General features: G+C 43.3%; 1 protein-coding gene across 1 annotated transcript in view; it reads right to left on the reverse strand.

Moving 5' to 3' along the window:
• Them4 (thioesterase superfamily member 4) overlaps positions 1 to 16,105 on the reverse strand; it is a 26,689-nt gene extending 10,584 nt beyond the window's left edge. Inside the window, exons 1-4 of the mRNA XM_005357026.3 lie at positions 15,707 to 16,105; positions 6,330 to 6,516; positions 3,121 to 3,280; positions 2,172 to 2,279 (exon numbers count right to left, since the gene is read on the reverse strand). Of these exons, the coding sequence (XP_005357083.1) occupies positions 2,172 to 2,279; positions 3,121 to 3,280; positions 6,330 to 6,516; positions 15,707 to 15,778 (527 nt within the window). The 5' untranslated portion in view covers positions 15,779 to 16,105. The remainder of the gene's footprint in view (positions 1 to 2,171; positions 2,280 to 3,120; positions 3,281 to 6,329; positions 6,517 to 15,706) is intronic.
• Between the last annotated feature and the right edge of the window lie 3,096 nt (positions 16,106 to 19,201).

Below are 19,201 nucleotides of genomic sequence, written 5' to 3' on the forward strand. Positions count from 1 at the left end.
TAGACCAGGCTGGTCTCGAACTCACAGAGATCCGCCTGCCTCTGCCTCCCGAGTGCTGGGATTAAAGGCGTGCGCCACCATCGCCCGGCTACCATCAGTTTTTAACTGTTTTGCCCTCAATGTATTTAGAGACAACGAAATAGTTCAGATAGATTGGCTGGCTGGAAACTGAGATAGCTAAGCTGAGGTTTTGCTTCTTAAAAGTGAAAAGGCTGCAACCCTCATAAAGTTCCAGTGTCATTGTTTTGTTTTTTCCTTGTAGAATTAACAGAACCAGACCCATAAGCGCAATCTTGAGAAAGAAGAAAGCTGAGTCAAATATTACTTGATCTCAGGATACCTTACAAGGCCAGATAATTAAAACACAGTCCTGGCATATAAGTCAAAGGAACAGAACACTGGGTTCAGACACAAACCCACTCACACACAGTCTCTGTTCCTGTGTGGTGAGCATATCTGAGTGTGAGAGACTGCATGGAGAAAATGGGGGCCATTCTCCATTTTATTCAGGGTCTTACTGAACCTAGTGGTTACTGACTTGCTTAGACTCTCTGGTCGGCAAGCCCCAGGGGTGCCCCCACATCCTCCTCTCCACACTGGATCACAGTCATGTGGTACTGTGCCTAACTTCTTCTTACAGTGGGTGCTGGGGTTCTGAACTCAGACCCTCTGCACACACAGCGAGAACTTTTCCAACTGAGTAACCACCTAACCTCACAGTCAGGTGACCTCTGACAAGGGTGTCAAGAAAACACAATGGGTAAGATACAATCTCTTTAACAAATAGGAAAACTGGATATCCGCAAGAGAACAGATGTAGACCCACATCTGTGGGGGCCTGAATGGCTGAGGACATCCTTTCCTGGCTATTTTTAGATGATAAATTTCAATCTTGCCTAACTTTAAGTTGAAGTTACCATTACTGGCCACTAGAGAGGAAGAAATGAAAATAACATTTCTGTTTTTGTTTGAGGGAAGGTAAGGGACAGGAGAAACTACAGAAGAAGTCAAGCGGCTCTGTCTTTTTTCCAATTGAACCTCTGGGCTTGGCAAACTACAGCCCACTGGCTCCTCTTCTTTCTAAGTTAGTTTTACTGGAACACAGTTATTCTTATGCACTATCTATAGCTGCTCCTGTACTTTTATGGCTGGGTTGAAAAGCTGTGTCACACACTACACAGACCACAAATACAAAATATTAACAGAAAATGTCTACTGACCTCTGAAATAAACTTTTCTATAGGACGATACTAGTCTAATACACCTAAGCATTATCTATAAAAAATAACTTAACATCTATGAAGCACGGCTTCCAAAAGCTAGTACTCGGGTAACACGGCTTTTGTGATATGTAAAGGGGGGATGTTTAGTAACTTACGTACTCTATGTTTGTGGTAGTGACCCCCAAGCTTCCCTTGAGACTTCATATTCTGAAGCCTTTGTTCTTACACTGTTTTTGACCTTCAGCTCATTCTCTATTCTTTGCTAGAAGCCGTTCTGTTGTCTGGTGTGGGAGTGTAGCTGGATGGTGACAATCACGCTGAACTTTGCTTCTAACGCATATCAAACTCATCTTATTTCCACTCCATTTCTCTGCGTAAAATTAGGAGAACCCTTTCTCTTATTTTTAATATGTAGGGGATATTTGGGCTCCATCCAGATCTTACTGAGTAGATGCTCAGCTGGCTGGGGCACTTGCTGCTGAGCCTGATGGCTGTGTTTAATCTGTGGGGTCCACATGCTAGAAGGAGACAGCTGACTCTTACAGGTTGCCATCTGATTCTATACACACAACATGGCATGTATCCCTTTCTCACATATAGACAATTAATAAAAAATAAAAATAAATTATTTCCTGGGTGATGCTTTACTCAAACAGAGAGCCAGGGCAGCCCACATCCTATAACTGGCATAGATTCCAGTTACTGAAGGAATGAATGATTCTGAAGCATGACTCTCTCTTCCCAGAATTTGTTTGTGAGTTTGATGGAAGCTACTCTTTGTAGAACTTTGAAAGCTGAGGCTTGGTGGCTTCCTCACTGTCCTGCTTCTTCATCTTCCTTGCTAAGTCCTTTGGGAGCACTTCCTTGATAGTAACAGACATACACCTTGACTCAGGATCTGCTGCTGGAGAATCTGACTTAAGAACATAAGAACTATCATGGACTTACTTTTTGTAGTCGATGTTGAGGTTGGCAGTCATGGCGATTCCCTCAGCAATTGCACACATGCCAGTAGTAACATCGATGATGGTTGCAATGGCACCTCCATGAACAAATCTAGCCACAACAGCAGCAGAAGAGAAACTTTCAGAAGGTTAGGAAATGAATAATTTATATCTTGAGAGGCTATTTCCTATTCAAGTGTTTTTATACATTTACCTCATGTTCCGTGTATTTAATGTTTACATATGTGTGTGTGTGTGTGTGTGTGTATGTACACACACATCTCCTTACTTTATTCTTAGCAGAAAGGATACTTGTAATAAAACTGGAGCTTGGTACTAATCATATTATAGAATGAAAAGCTAAACTTTTAATTAGGAAACATTTAAAAGTTTAGAAAGTGGGGTTCAAGAGTTCAGAGCACATAGTCTTACAGAGCACCCAAATTCAGTTCCTAGCGTCCACACTGGGTGCCTCACAACTTCCTGCAACTCCAGCTCCAGGAGGACTGGACACCTCTGGATTCCGTTGGTACCGGCACTCACATGTGCACACACACACACACACACACACACACACACACACACACACACGCGGGCGCGTGCGCACACACACAGAGTTAGTTTAAATAATAATAAAAGGAATCTTTAAAGTTTAGGAAGTGCAGATAAATAAAAGGAAGAAGCCTTTAAACCCTTACTACTACCATCAAGTCACAGCAAATCACTGTAAACATGTCCACCATACTCTGCTGTTCTATATTATATGCATCATTTAATACTATGTTAAAATTTTGAAATTTAACCAACATAGATAATATTCAACTAGTGTGTTATAAGCATCTTTCTATACCAATAAATATATATTTATATTGCCATTTTAATGTTGTCTTTGTAGTCCCTGAATATGTGAGAATAAAACTCTTTCTGCTCCATGCTGCTAGGATAGTTCTTACCCAGGTACCCCTTGCAGGTGAAGACCTCCTTGAAACAAACAAACCATCTTCTTCTCCACTTTATTATAGAACATCACATACTCAAACCCCAGGCCTTCCTCTAAGCTTCTACTGAACTGTTGGGCCTTTGACACTTGTTCTTCATTCATAAACCTGGGATCTGAAAAGAAAATAAGGGTATGGGACAGGAGGGCAAAAAACAGATAGAAAAACGCCATGATAGAACTAAGCACCCGTGCCCTGCTAAAATCATATGTGGGTAGATAACTGATTGAAATACCAAAGAAAGGAATGGAAAGGTCACAGAAACAGTGGCTAGAGATGCAGTTTAATTGGCAGAGTGCTTGCCTAGCAGGCTCAAAGCCCTGGGTTCCCAAGCCCCAGCACCATGTGAAACGGTGTGTGGTAGTGCGTAGCTGAAATGTTGGAACTTGGGAGATAGAAGCAGAAAGATTAGAGGTTCAAGGCCATTCTTGGCTACGTGGTGAGTTTGAGGCCAGTCTGGACTGCATAAACCTTCTCTCAAAACAAACTAAAACTAAAACAAATAAACAAAATTAACAGAATATAACAGAACACAAACTTTCTGGGACAGCAAAAAAACATATGCAAACATATATGGGCAGAGTAAAAAAAGCCAAAGTACCTACATACACACGACAATTAGTAAATATGGCAGGAAACTGAGCGAAGCAGTGAATTCTTCTGGGCTCAAGTGTGGTTTAAATGGAATTTAGCAAGAATGAATAATCCGACAGAAAGGAAATGGTTTTCCTGGCAGATGTGAATTTACCCTGTTATCCTGAATAAGAAACAGAGATAGTTTAGCCTAATAAATCATCTTTGTGTCAGAACTATTGTGGCTCCTGTCAATCTGACACAAGCTAAAGTCATTCGAAAAGAGGAACCTTAATGACGGAGGGGCAGCCTCCATCATTCTGCCCATAGTCGAGCTTGAGAGATATTTTGTTGATTAGTGATTGGTTGGGGAGGACCCAGCTTACTGGAGGCAGTGGCACCCCTGGGTCCTGGATGGTATAAGAAAACAGGCTGAACAAGCCATGCAGAGTAAGTCGTCAGGAAGCAGCCTTCCTCTGTTGTTTCCGCTTGAGTTCTTGCTTCCCTTCATAATTGGCTTGTAAACAGTAAACATGAAATAAACCCTTTCCTTTTCAACTTGATTTAAGTCATGGCGTTTACAGCAACAGAAAGCAAGCCAGGACCTGAAGTTCCAATGATCATATTTTCAGTGGCTCCTAAGGCCATGAGACTGAAGGGGCGTCCAATGACAGAGAGTATTATGTACTGAGAGAGTCTGGTGGCCGAGTGTTGGGGTGGTCCCGGGACACTAGGATGAGTAAGTACACAGTTGTGGCAGGTCTGCCTGTTTCTGAGAAAGGTGTGGCAGGGAGCAATGTCACAAGCAGGCCAAGGGAAGGGAACACGGCACAACGACCTTTATTCATGGTCAGTTCATTCATGCAGGCTAGAAGCAGATCAAGCTCGGGTACAGGGAGGAGGGGACGAGAAGTGAGGAGAACTTGGAAATGCCCTTCTGCTGGCGTCCACTTTTGTTTAGTGAAACCTGCTGAGAGTGAGGGGGAGGACTAGAGGTGTGAGTGGAAAGGAGGCAGGACACAGGCATCCACAACAGCCCAGTCAGTAGACTAGGGAAACAGGGACAGGCTCCCAGGAAACATGAAGGGCTAATTAGAAGTCATCAAATCTTGTGTAAAACTCTCAGAGAATTAATTAAAATAGTTATTTAATACAAAGCGTGTTAAAAATAAAACCAAACAAACAACCCAGAATGATGGGAAGTGTAATTTGTGAGTGTTAGGCATGAGGTAGTCTTTGGGTCTGAAGTCTGAGAGATTAGAGGATGTGCTCGCTAGTTTATGTCAGCTTAACATTAGCTATTATGTCAGCTTGGCTTAAGCTAGAGTCATCAGAGAGGAGGGCGCCTCAGTTGAGGAAATGCCTCTGTAAGGCATTTTCTTAATTAGTGACTGATGGGGGAGGGTCCAGCATCTCATGGATGATGCCACCCTTAGCCTGGTGTTCTATAGGAAAGCAGGTTGAGCAAGCCATGGGGAGCAAGCCAATAAGCAGCACCCCTCCATGGCCCCTGCTCCTGCCTCCAAGTTCCAGTCCCACTTGAGTTCCTGTCCTGACTTCCTTCAGTGATGGACTACAGTGTGGAAGTAGAAGGCAAATAAACCCTTTCCTCCCCAACTTGCTTTTGGTCATGGTGTTTCATCATAGCAATAGTAATCCTAACTAAGGCAAAGCATAATTCAAGCGTTTTGATCTTATCAAAGGGAAGAGCCCAGATTTTGAAGTAAAGAGAGAAAAGAGATTGGTGGTGTCAGCTTCAAGATTCTAGGTTGGAAGGATTTTTTTTTTATGTTTTTTTTTTTTTATGGTTTTTCGAGACAGGGTTTCTCATGTAACAGTTCTAGCTTTAACAGTCCTAGAACTAGCTCTTGTAGACCAGGCTGGCCTCAAATTCAGAGATCCGCCTGCCTCTACCTCCCGAGTGCTGGGATTAAAGGCGTGAGCCACCACTGCTTGTCTTAAAATTAAGATCTTTTGTTTGTTTGTTTGTTTCCGTTTTTTCAAGACAGGGTTTCTCTGTGTAGCTTTTTGAGCCTGTCCTGGAACTAGCTCTGTAGACCAGTCTTGTCTTGAACTCACAGAGATCCACCTGTCTATGTCTCCCAAGTGCTGGGATTAAATGCGTGCGCCACCACCACCTGGGATCATCTTATTTTTGATGTGTTTTATTTTCTCCCACAATTCACAAAATTTCGTGAGATTTCTGGCCTATGAAAGTAGGGACTATAGAACCCACTGTACTATTGCTTTTTTTTCTTTCCCCTCTTCCTAATCTCCTTCCCATTTCCCTTACTTTTTCTTTCTCTCTTCTCAATCCCTCCTTGCTCTGTTTCCTGACACTCCTTTCTTCCTTCCTCTCCACTCCGAAATGGGGTCTTACTACGTAGCCACTGCTGGTCATGAACGGGACATTGTGACCCAAGCTGGCTTTGAGCTTATGCTCTTTCTGCCTGAGCCTACTGAGAGGATTATACACATGGAAAAATTACCATGTCTGGCTCTTCCTTCTCTTAAGTAATAATTAGTGCTTCAATCTGTTACACTTTACATTGATGTTCAAATATTATTTATGGGAAAGTGGCTGTTCTTACCAACAAAACGGGTTTGGAAGTCTTTAAGGGTTTGAGTAGGATTTTGTCTGTATGAGGGCAAACGTTTCCAGGAGCCATCTTCACACTTCTTCATGAACTGGTCAAAGAGGAGTCTTAGGTCCTTGCTCCAGCTCGGGTTTGGGAGACCATAGTCCTTGGGAATGACTTTCTCAGAGGAAAATAACCTCTAAAAGACGAAAAGGAATAGGAGGTATGTGCTATTTCATATTTCTACAACCTCCTAAGACTACTGTGCTGCTTTTCTTACTGCTAGAAGATGATCACTTCAAAATGGCTGGGAACTTCAGAGCTCATTAGACCTCCACCCCTTCATAGAAATGACAGAATGACAGAGGGTCAATGGTTTTCCCAACTTCTCTCAGCTAGTTACTGGTAGAGATAGTATTAAGCCCAGGTGAGCCAGTCATCAGAAATAGAGAGATGGACAGGTGAGATATACATGGGGTGGTAGTTTGAATGTAATTGGTCCCCATAATCTCATAGGGAGTGCACTATTAGGAGGTGTGGCCTTGTTGAAGGAAATGTGTCACTGTAGGGGTGGGCTTTAAGAGAGATGGGCAGGTGAAATACATACAGGGTGTTAGTTTGAATGTAATTGGCCCCCATAATCTCATAGGGAGTGCACTATTAGGAGGTGTGGCCTTGTTGGAGTAGGTGTGGCCTTGTTGGAGGAAATGTGTCACCACATTTGGGGGTAGGATTTAAGGTTTCCTATGCTCAGGATACCACCCAGTGTCCAGATCATTTTCTGTTGCCTGCAAGATGTAGGACTCTTGGCAACTCTGCCAGTATTGTATATGCCTACACATCACCATGTTCCCGACCATGATGATAATGGTCGTAAGTGAGCCACACCAATTAAATGTTTTCCTTTATAATAGTCGCTGTGGCCATGATGTTTCTTCATAGCAATAGAGACCCTAACTATGACACACAGGAAACTGGAACACAAGGGAATGATAGTATTTGGCTTTTTGACCTGAATATTGATAAGTAGAGACTAGCCATTTGGAAAAAGTAGCATAAAAATAAAAATAAAACCAACCAACCAAATAGCAACAACAAAATCAATGTGTGCAAACCTAAGTTTTTATTTACTCTATGCAATAGGAACTATTGTCCACATTGTACAGATGATAAAATTAAGGTCTAAAAGAAGCTAGGCACAGTGTAAGAGAAGGAGCAGAAGGATACGGAGGTATCAGCAAAGCCTCAATGCTAAGCTAACTGGTTTGAGTCCTATCTGCAGCACTCTCTGATTATTTAAGCAGGGAGTGACATGCTCGGATTTGGCCATAATAGGAAAGAGAATGGTAATGTTCAAGATTGCATGGAGGATTCTACTTGGAGGCTATTGGGGTAACTCAGCAAGAATTATTAGATCATAAAGCAGAACTCAGAGACTACTTCCACAAAGCAAATGAAGGAATAGGATAAACACTATACCAATCCCTGGTGGATGAATGGCACCATGGAGTAAATGACAGTTAATTACAAGAAAGAATACAAGAGGGACAAGGAGAAAGCTCAGAGACAGAGGCTGGTGTCATGGTAACCATGAATGTCACTCATGCTATTTCTTTGGAGCACTGAGCATTGCCACCATTCCAGTCAACATCCGAGATGCAGAGGACCAGGAAGACAGAGTGTGATCTATGAAGGAGCACAAGACAGATGCTCATAGGGAGCAGACAGGGGAGGCCAGCAGAAATCTCAGGACAGTTAACATTAAAGAAGGCATCAACCATGTGGCATTTTCCTTCTAGTCACCGTTATCAATCCATCTTGATTAATGTATGTTTGACTTGGACCACACCCCTGACATCAAGACACCATGCTTACTCTCTGGTGGAAGAACTGACTTCCGCTGATGCCTTAGTCGGCTCCAGTCCCGATTCAACAGGAAGAACAGAGGGAGCCTGTCCCCAGCACTCTATGAAACCAAACACTGGATTAGTGAGATGACTCACTGGGTAAAGGCGTCTGCACCAAGCCTGATGACCTAAATTAGATCCCTGGAACCTGTATAGTGGGAGGAGAGAACTAACAACAAAGTTGTCCACAAAGTTGTCCCCCGACTTCTATTAAAAAATAAAATGTAAACAAAACAAAACAACAACAACCCTTCCATGGAGATGGAAGTACTTGATTTTGTGGTACTAGAGAAATGAGAAAACAATCAGAAATAACATTTTGCCTGTAGCTCAGGATAAATAACTTCATTTTCTATGCCTCTTTGACCGGCTTATCCCTTCAGAACCCAGCTTAGATAATCTAGGAAAGACAGAAAAACTGGAAAAGGCAGAAAAATACTCTGCCTATTATTTTTCCCTGTAAATAAAATTGTGGGAAAATATTGATGCATTTCCTGCAAGTTCTTTTCATGCACTGCTCTGCATCCTGGTTTACACTGCCAAGGTAGTTAACTTTACATTTTTCCTGGCAAGCCTCTGGCAGCAAAAACCTTGCACAGTTCCAAAATTGTAAATGTCATTCAGCAGATTTTTTTCCTCTTTTTATACTGCTCATGCCCACTGAAGTTGCTATCTGTTTGTTGGGGAACATTATTTTAAGGTGTGTGACTGTTGTTTATGCTGCATTTGTTTATGCAAATGTAAAGCTGTGGTTCTTTGCCTGCCTGTAACACCTGATGATCCCAATAAAGCGCTAAATATTCAATAGTGAGACAAGAGGGGGGAGGGGCGGGGGCTGGCAGGCAGAGAGTATAAATAGGAAACCTCTGGCACAGAGAAGGAGCAATGAGAGAACAAGGGAAGGAGGACGGCAGGGACCAGCCACCTAGCCAGTCACGGAGTAAGAAGCCCACGCAAGAGGTAGAATAATTAGTTAAGAAAAGCTGGGAAGAAACAAGCCAAGCTAAGGCCAGGCATTTATAACTAAGAATAAGTGTCCATGTGTGATTTATTTGGGAGTTGGGTGGTGGACCACCAGAAGAGTCAAAAAGCTAAAAGAGTAATAAATCACGCTCTATCTATTCTTTTACTTTTCACTGAGAAAAGTTTTAAAGGAGTGGAAAGATGGCAAAAGCCAGAGGATCCAGGACTTTGCCATGAGGTTGTGTTTCTTAGTATATAGCAGTAATGTCGCCCCAACATGACTGTCCAATGTGAGCTGAACAAGGGTGACAGCAATGGACATGCTAAACTATACAGAGACCAGCCCAAGAGGCTTCAACCTTCCACAGAGAACTACAGGCAACTGAGTAAAGCTGGGATTGGGAGGATGAGGCGGTCCTCCCCAGGGAAGAGCACACTAATTGGTTGTCCAGTCCCAAACAGTCAGTGCTTAAACATGCATACTAGTAATATTATATGGACTCAACAGTTATATCTGCGATTATGTATGCATATATAAATACATATAAGCATACAAGAACAACTGATGATAAAAGAGGTGAATTTAAAGGAGAGGGAAGAGGGTATATTGTGGTGATATTTAGTTTGTCATTGAACAAATAAAGCTTGCTTGAAGATCAGAGGGCAAAGCTAGCCATACTAGTTAGCCATAGTGGTCAGGCAGTGGTGGCACACACCTTTAATCCCAGCACTGGGGAGACAGAGGCAGACTGATCTGTAAATTCAAGGCCACCCTGGGCTACACAAAATTGAATCAGTCTAAAAGAGAAACAGAGGTCTTGATCCCAAGACTCAGGAATCCCGTGCCTTTAATCCCAGCACTACGGAGGTGGAGACAGGAGTGATGTGGCTGGGCTGAGAGAGGAATATAAGGCGGAAAGAGGCAGGAGTTTAGAGCATTCAGTCTGATGACTTGTAGAGACAGAATACCCCATTAGGTCTGAGAATTTCATAGAGATAGGAATTAATGGCTGGCTACTCTGCTTCTTTGATCTTTCAGCTTTCATCCCCTCCCCCCATATCTGGCTCTGGGTTTTTATTATTAAGACCAATTAGAATTCATGCTATATCATATGAGAGGGCTTACAGTGTAAAATGAAAGGGAGAAATGTATTTAAAATACAATCACAAAATAAACAAAAATTTTATTTCATTTTGTTTTTGAGACAGGGTGCTGCTATATAGCCCAAGCCAGCCTAAAGTCTGTGATCTTCCTGCCTCCCAAATGTGGAATCACAGGTATGTACAACTGTGTCCAGCCTGAGAGTCTTATTATTTATTTATAAGATCAGGTCTCACTATGAAGCAATGATGTGGGAGTGTCATATATCTGTTGATTTCATTGGTTAAGTAATCAACAAACTGCTTGGCCTCATAGCTTAGAACATAGGTGGGTGGAGTAAACAGAACAGAATGCTGGGAGGAAGAGGAAGTGAGCTCAGAGGCAATGCTCCCCTCTCCGCGGCAGAGGCAATGAACTCCGACCCAGGATGGACGTAGGCTAGAATCTTCCCGGTAAGCGCACCTTGGGGTGCTACACACATTATTAGAAATGGGCTAGTGCAGGTGCGAGAGTTAGCCGAGAAGAGGCTAGATATAATGGGCTAAGCAGTGTTTAAAAGAATACAGTTTGTGTGTTGTTATTTCGGGTAAAGCTAGCCGGTGGCGGGAGCTGGGTGGTGGAATGCAACCCGCAGCTCCCACAACACCTGGATGGCCTGGAATTCATTATGTAGATCTGGTTGGTTTGAGCTCACAGAGATCTGCCTGCCTCTGCCTCCCTAGTGCTAGGATTAAAGCTGTGTATCACACCATACTAGTTCTTTGCAGGAAACTGTTCTTTTCTTCCATTGTGGGATCAAACTCATGTCTAGAGGATTGTGAGCAGGTACCTTTACCCAACTTGCAATTTGCAAGCACAGTACCCCCACCCTGTCTCTGCTGTCTCTCTTATTGATTTTCTTCGGGATAGGTCTCACTATATGTAACCTTGCCTGGCCTGGTACTCAATGTGTAGACCAGGCTGACCTTGAACTCAGAGAGCCACCTATCTCTGTCTCCTGTGCTGGCATTATTATGAGTGTGTCATCATTCCTGGCATATTTTTATCTCTTTAAACATTTAACATTTCTTCGTTCTAGTAACTTTCAAGTGTCTTTCTTTTCCTGTATAAACTATATAGTAGGGGTTTGGGGCGATGGCTTGGAGATGGCTCTGTGGGTGAGAGGTGTTTGTATGCAAACACGAGGACTTGAGTGTAAATCCCCACACCCACAGAAGCTGGCCATGGCTGAATGTGCCTGTAACCCCAGCACTGAGAGTGTGGAGACAGGTAGATCCCCAAGAACTTGGTGGCCAGACAGCCTAGCCAAAATATCCGGTTTCTAGTTCAATGAAAGCCTCTGTCTTAAGGCAAAAGTAAGGTGCAGAGTGATAAAGGAGGGCTACCTGACAGCCTGCCCTGGGCTCTGTACGCATGTGATGAGTGCGCCATACAACTCTATAATAGGGCTTGGAGAAACAGCTCAGTGGAAGGATACCGATTTGACCCTCCCCCCCAAGAACATACCTCTACATAATAAACCACTGTAAACTGTAACCACCACCCACCTGTGCTGTGGTGTTTATACTCATGTGACTATATTTCGATATTGGTTATTCAGCCTCTATATTCCTTCCACCCTTACTTATCTCTCCCCTTTCTAGTCTCTAGCAACCAGTACTTTCTGCTTCTATGACATTAGCTTTTTTTAATTCCCAGAGTTCTTCAAATAAAAGTTTTCTTAATATACTCTTAATCTGAGAAATAAATTTCTCTGTGTTGCCATTTAAAATGATTTAGTATTCACTTTTCTGTGTTCTTAGTCTTATTACCATATGTGTGTGTAGACGTATGGTATATGTGCATGTGTCTGCTTGGGTGGGCTTGACATACATGTGAAGGAAATCTCACGTCCTGCTCTGTTATACCTTTGAGATAGGATCTTTCATTGAATTTGGAACTAGGCTGGTGGCCAGAACGCTCTGGGGATCCTACTATCTCTACCTGCCACAGTGTTACCCACTCAAATGGCCACGCTCAGTTCATTTCTGTGTACGTGTCTGTGTGAGTGTAGGCAATGTGTGCGCGGGTACCTGTGGATACCAGAAGACGGTGTTGGCTCACCTGGAGCTGGAGTTGCAGGCAGTTGTGAGCCCTCCCATGAGGTGCTCTGGAAGAGCAGGGTGACTGAATGAGAATGGACCCTACAGGCTGATAGATTTTAATATTTGGTTCCCAGTTGGTAAAGCTATTTGGGAAAGATTAGGAGGTACAGTTTTATTGGAGGCGGTGTGTCATTGGGGGAAGACTCTGCGACTTTAAAGCTCACATCATTCCCTGTTAACTCTCTTTGCCTCCTACTTGCAGTAAGGAAATAAGGTCTCAGCTACTGCTACAGCACGATGCCTGCCTGCAGCCATGCCTCCTACCATTGTGGTTATGAACTCGCTCTCCAGAGCTGTAAACCTCAAATATATGCCTTTTTCTATAAGGGGCCTTAGTCATGGTGTCTTCAAAGTGTCTCGGCTCCACTCAGATCTCTTAAATAGGAAACCCCAGCTTGGAACAGTTCTAATATCCTTTTATAGGCTAGTGAAATACAGTTAATTGAAGTCTTTTAGTAATAAGAAGAACTCCTGGGCTCTCCTACCAATGTAAGTTTTTTTTTTGTTTTTTGTTTTTTGTTTTTTTTTTTGAGACAGTGTCTCACTATGTAGCTGCTCTGTTTGAGACAGTGTCTCACTTTATAGACCAGGCTGGCATAGACTAGGCTGGCCTGGAATGCACAGAGCTCTGCCTGTTTCTGCTTCCTAAGTGCTGGAATCAAAGGTGTATTCCACATACCCAGTCTGATTTTAACTTTTAAACATAATTCAAAAAATTTTCTTGAGTTCTATAATGTGGCCTGTTTTTATACCAAAGACAGGAAAGACAAAAAGAAAAGATCTAGGCCCTGCCCTCAGGTGTTAGGAGCCCCAGATCTGGAAATATTACTACAGACAGTGAGATAAGTGCTTTCAGGGAATACTTAAAAGCAAATAAGCAAACAACACACATCATCAACAACAAAAACAACATACCCAGAGTGATTTCTTGCAGCTAAAGCTCGTGAAGGTGAGAACTAGGGTTACACTAAGCAAAGACACAGAGGCTAAAAAGACTACATAACACACTAGATTGACAAAACAAGCGGATCACACCACAGGTCTTAAATTTAACCTTCTAGGTCAATCAATGGTTTAAAGAATTAGTGTGAAAGGTGATTTTAGGTAGCACAAGGACAAAGACTGATGTATATTTAAATATTATGTATAACATAATATTAATTACAGTAATAATAAAATTCTTTCTGTATACATATCACAGAAGAACATGAGTAGCACATAAGGCAACACACAGAAAATTTAAAACTATTTTTCACCTTTTTTTAAGTAAAAGACAATCATGTAAAATTTTCACGAAGGCGATACTTGACTGTTGAAATGCCTTTTTCCATGATGAGCCTTCAGCAAAGAAACAACATTGGTTTTCAGAAGGTTTCATCAAGTGAAAAAACAATGAGAAGGAAAGGGAAAGCGGCCAAAGATCGTTATAAAGGTCTAGGTCAGAAGGTCCACAGCAGAATTAGGTACGGAGGAATAAGAAGAAAAGGTTCAAGTGACAGTCAGTACCAGAACCCAGGGAAACGGGAGTTACTGACTTCAGGAAACAGAAAGTACTAGAGTCTTGGGTGACTCCAGAGTTGTGGCTTTGATGGCATGGTTAGAAGAAAAAGGTGGTTGTGAGGGTGGAAGTGTGGGTCAGAGAGAATGGGTCTGAGGGATGCTGAGTTACCTTAGATGGACAAAACCACTCAGTTTTCAGTTCAAAGAGGCGAGAACTAAGAGCTACTGCAGTAAATGCACTTGTAAACCTACTGCACAGTTGTGACTGAAGGATGAATCCAAGGGTCATTACCCTTTGTTCTCAGTAGAGGAAAGGTCATGCTTGATCTTTAGTTACAGATTTATCAAGGTTGGACTTGTGAGAAAAGTTATGGCCTTTTATGCCTCCTTAAAGATGTCGAGCCTATAAATACTAACGCTTAATTGTTTACAGCACAGACTGCCAGGCACCAACGTGTAACTAAAGAAACTAATTCACCTTTGTGGTTGTATAATTAACACAGTGCATTTTCCTTTCTAGTGGGCAAGATGGTACCTGATTAATAATCTGCATTCATTATTCTCTTAAAATTTGTGTGTACGTGTGTGTCCGTGTCCACCACTGAGCTACACCTTCAGTGCCCACTTTCAATCTAGCAGGAAGCTGCAGCAGCTTGAGAGAGATGCCACAGCCATCTAACAAAGTTCGCTTTCGGTTCTTGCTCAGTAGAGAGCTGTTCCCTGTTGTCCCTCAGTCATTTATTTTAACAAAAATTCAGGCATTTGAATTTAGCAAACTGACCCCATTCTCCCAAACTAGACCATAAAATCCTTAGGAGGAAATTTTTTTCCCTTTTTCCTTACCTAACTGTAATATGTCTTACTTCTTATCAATGGCCAATTATGCCTGTAGGGCCCAGCCATGACAGGCTCAACAGAGACCACTCAGACACCACCCAGGAACAGACCATCCAAAGGATGGTCCCAACCATTCTGATGTCCCTTAGTACAGAACATACCTATCCCCTTTTCACCAGCGCACCCCTAGACAAATGTCAGTCAATCACGGGTGCTCAACCTTAGAAATCCCTCACCTCAAACTCTGCTATTATAAAAAACCCCACCCCAATTGACCTCGGGGGTTCTCTGCTCGTGCCAATGCGCTGGACACAGAGAGTCGGGGTTCGAACTTGAATAAGAATAAAGGCTCTTTGGTTTTACAAATGGGACTCAGTCTCCTTGTTGGTTTTGGGGGGACTCTGAGGATCTGAGCATAACAATGCCTGGAATATTGTTGGAGCTCAACAAGTACTGACTGCATCAGTGAAACAAAGTAGGGATATAAATAAGGGCAGGGGATTATTTAAGACTTACATTCCAGGCATGCTATACGCTTCCCTTGCATTATCTCATTTAACCTTATAACATCCTCTAAGGTGATGAAAATGGGCTAGAGAGGGCATAATTGATTATCTGACAGTGGGAAGCCTTTTCCCTGTTGGTTATAATAAATCAGAGGCCATCGGGATTAGATCCTGGAAAGGGTAAGTGCTCTTCTCCAGCGGTCTATAATGGCTGGCTCTTTCACGGCTTTTCTGGATGATCTTGCTAACCATTATTATTATTTCAGTAGCAGTGGCGGTCCTATCCCTGCTGACCTATCTCAACCTCGAGTTACGTTCCCTTCCCGATCCTCCCGATTTGAATCTCAGGGCTGAGGAGCCGGTGCCCGTTACAGCCGAGGATCGGCTGTCTCTCCCGCTCGTACCATCACCGGGGCGACCCGGGACTCACCCACACCGCTCCGGGCCTCCTCGCAGGCGGGACAGCAAGAGCGCGCAGGCGCGTAGCGCAGCTTCTTAGCATTGCTCAGGCCAGGGCAGGACGCCGCTGTGTCCTCTCAGCCAGAAAGAGCCGCATAACCACACACGCCGACACGCCGGCTCCGGACTATCAACTGTGGAGGCGGGTGGAGGGCGGAGCCGCGCGCAGCAGGAGCGCCTCCCCGAGCCCGGGCGGACCGACTCCCCGCCGCCCGCCGTTGGTTCCGGGACACTTGGCGCCCGGCTCCCTGTCGCGGTTCCCTCTGGCAAGGACTCCTGCACTAGCGCCGCGCGTTAGCTGACGCCTTTAGTTCGAGTCCCCAGGCAATTAGCGCTCCACTCTGCTAAAGGCTCAGCACCTCGGGTAGACGGAGTGAATGACCTTTGGGAGCCGGTTGCTGGTGTGGAAGTACGGTCTTCCTTCCGGTGCAGGGCATTTGCACGTTCAAAATTGTCAGTCCCCCCCCCCCCCCCCGGGCGGTGGTGGCGCACGCCTTTAATCCGGGTACTTAGAAGGCAGAGACGGGTGGGTCTCTGGATCCGAGGCCAGCTTGGTCAACAGAGCGAGTTCCAGGACAGCCAGGGATACATAGAGAAGCCTTGTCTAGTCTCAAAATACAAAAACAAAACAAACAAAAAACAACCAAACAAAAGAACAGCAACAAAAAGGTCAGTCCCTTCTATTTAATATACACACTCTTCAGTTGCACTCTGTGTGTGTGTGTGTGTGTGTGTGTGTGTGTCCCCGCACGGATCTGTGTACTGAAAAGAATGTGTTTCAACTTTTACTTTTGCAAGAACCATCTCTTTCAAAGAGAGTGCAACTGGACTGATTTGATAGAGTTAGCCTGAACTGTCTGATGGGAGCCTCTTTAAAGACTATCCAATGATTCACTGATGTGTTGTTCATTCTGTGCTGGGGATTGCTAGACAAACAGAAATCTCACAAGGGAACAAGGAAGCAAGGCAATTCTTTTTGTTGAAAGAATGCACCAAGATCCACCCATGGCTAGCAAGCTACACAGGGACAGGTGGCAGAAACCACCCTCCCCCAATTGCCTGGAGTCTTTCATGTTGGCTTAAGTTCCCCCCCCCCCCCCTGAGACAGGGTTTCTCCTTAGCTTTTATTGGTTTATGTCCTGGAACTAGCTCTTGTAGATCAGGCTGGCCTCGAACTCATAGAGATCCGCCTGCCTCTGCCTCCCGAGTGCTGGGATTAAAGGCGTGTGCCACCACTGCCCGGCGATTGGCTTAATTTTAAAACAATAATTATGGAGAAAATGGAAGGGGTTGGCTCTTTAAGACAAGTTGCTTAAGTTCAGAGAAGGCGGTAGTCTATGTAAACAAATATTTTATCCGGTTGGGGGTAGTCTACCCAGCACTTGGGAGGCAGAGGTAGGAGAATCTCTGAGTTCTAATCTAGCCTGGTCTACATAGTAAATTCAGCCCAGCCAAGGCTACCCAGTGAGATTCTGTCTTAAAAACCAAAAATGAAGACGTGAACAGGAATCTGCATAGAGCTGGAGAGCTGGTTCAGGGATGGGTTAAAAGCACCGCTCTTTCAGAGGACCCAGATTCGATTCTGAGCACCCACGTGACAGCTCATACTTGTTTGCGATTCCTGTTTCAGGCAATCTGATGCCTCTTTTTCGTCTCTATGACACCAGGCATGAGTGTGGTGCACAGACAAAAACACCCATATAAATAAAATAATTGTTTCTCTACTCTGTTTCACAGTGGATAGTTATATGCCTTAAAATTCACTAATTGGAGCATTTAATCTGTTTGTCCCACCAAGCCTCTTTTACCTAAGACACTCATTTTTTTTATAAGAATCATGATGCAGTTTATTAACATATGATTGGGAACAATACACGCATATGTCTTAATTTTCATTTTACAAGTGCACAGTAATGGGTTTCATAAAACTGCCATACAAAAATGAGATTATAGCAGGACACTCATTTTCACAAGCCCACACTAAACTGAGTCAGTATGATGCTCCTTCATCTGCTTGGTGGAGATGCTGGTGTAAACAGAACATCTCCAAAGAACTCACTTTGTATAGAACTCAGGAGCTAATAAAAATGTACGTGGAAGAATTATTTGTAATTATGAAAGTAACAATCCTCAAAATTTCAACTTATTATACGGCAGTTATTTGTTCTGCCTACTCATTTAAAATAAGAGAGTTTGTAGGATTCTGACAACCTCTCCTGTACACTGTCTTTCATTTCACCTTGGCTAGACCACCCTCTGCTGACTGGAAGGGCTGGAATTGGCATTATGATGCTAAACATTGCTGATCCCAATGGGGCTGGAAGCTTGGGCTTCATGTTGACTTGGAAATCTTGCTTGTTTGCTTTTAAGCAGTATCTCATCAGGAGACTGGATGCTTTGGAATGAACTATGTAGACCAGATGGGTCTCTAACTCACAGACATCTTCCTCTATCTCCCTAGTGCTGGGATTAAAAGTATGTGGCATAATGTTTGACTTGGAAACTGCTTTTAAAAGCAAATATATCTAGAGATAGTAACTATAAGTTATCCATTTCCAAATTTCTAAATACAGAATGTCATTTCTATTAAATTTTGCTAGGCAAGAAACCAGAGGCTAGGATTATTGGGGAACATAAACACACTATCAGAAGGTTATAGGATGGTCACACTGCTGTTAAAAAGATAAAATGACTACAATGGTGGCAAGATGCTCATTTTTATCTGGGAGTTTTCTCTTTTGTTGGAGGCTAGAGTCAAAGATGCCTTACCACAATTCCAGATGAGAGAGAGAGAGAGAGAGAGAGAGAGAGAGAGAGAGAGAGAAAGAGAGAGAGAGAGAGAGAGAGGTTTGCAAGTTATCCCAGAAATTTGTAGCACTCTTAGACTCTTAGACTCTGGTCTGGTGGATCCTGGTCTTAGGTTTCCCCTTTCAAGGTCCCGATTGCAGCTTCGGTGTCAGTGTAGCCTCCCCTTTCTTGGTAAGGTCTTTCCTGGGCAAAGTGTTTACAATGTGACATAACTGCTTTATGTGCAGGATCATTTAATCCCAGTTAGACCTTCACTAAGTTTTCCTTTAGGCACATTCTCATAGTTGTAATTCAAACTAAATTTGTAAGTTGCCTGTTTCCTTCAGGAAACCATAGTGTTTTTTTTTTTTTTTTCTTCTTCAATGTTCCATGGCTTCCTTCTGTATCTGCGGTACCCAGCACAGATCATAGACACTTGAAAGCAGTTGCTGAGAGAAAAAGGAAGCCCTACCCAAGGTAGGGTCTCACTTGCTCTAGGTTGACTTTCAACACATTGTATAGCCAGGGATGTTCTTCAACTGTGGTGGCACTTTGCTTGCATTTTAATAAATAAAGCTTGCCTGAAGATCAGAGAGTAAAACAGCCCCACTGGTCAGCCTTACAGACTAGGCAATGGTAACATACACTTTTAATCCCAGTAGCTGTAAGTCCCTGTGCC

Source organism: Microtus ochrogaster, chromosome 21, assembly GCF_000317375.1.
Source record: "Microtus ochrogaster isolate Prairie Vole_2 chromosome 21, MicOch1.0, whole genome shotgun sequence".
Classification (NCBI taxonomy): domain Eukaryota; kingdom Metazoa; phylum Chordata; class Mammalia; order Rodentia; family Cricetidae; genus Microtus; species Microtus ochrogaster.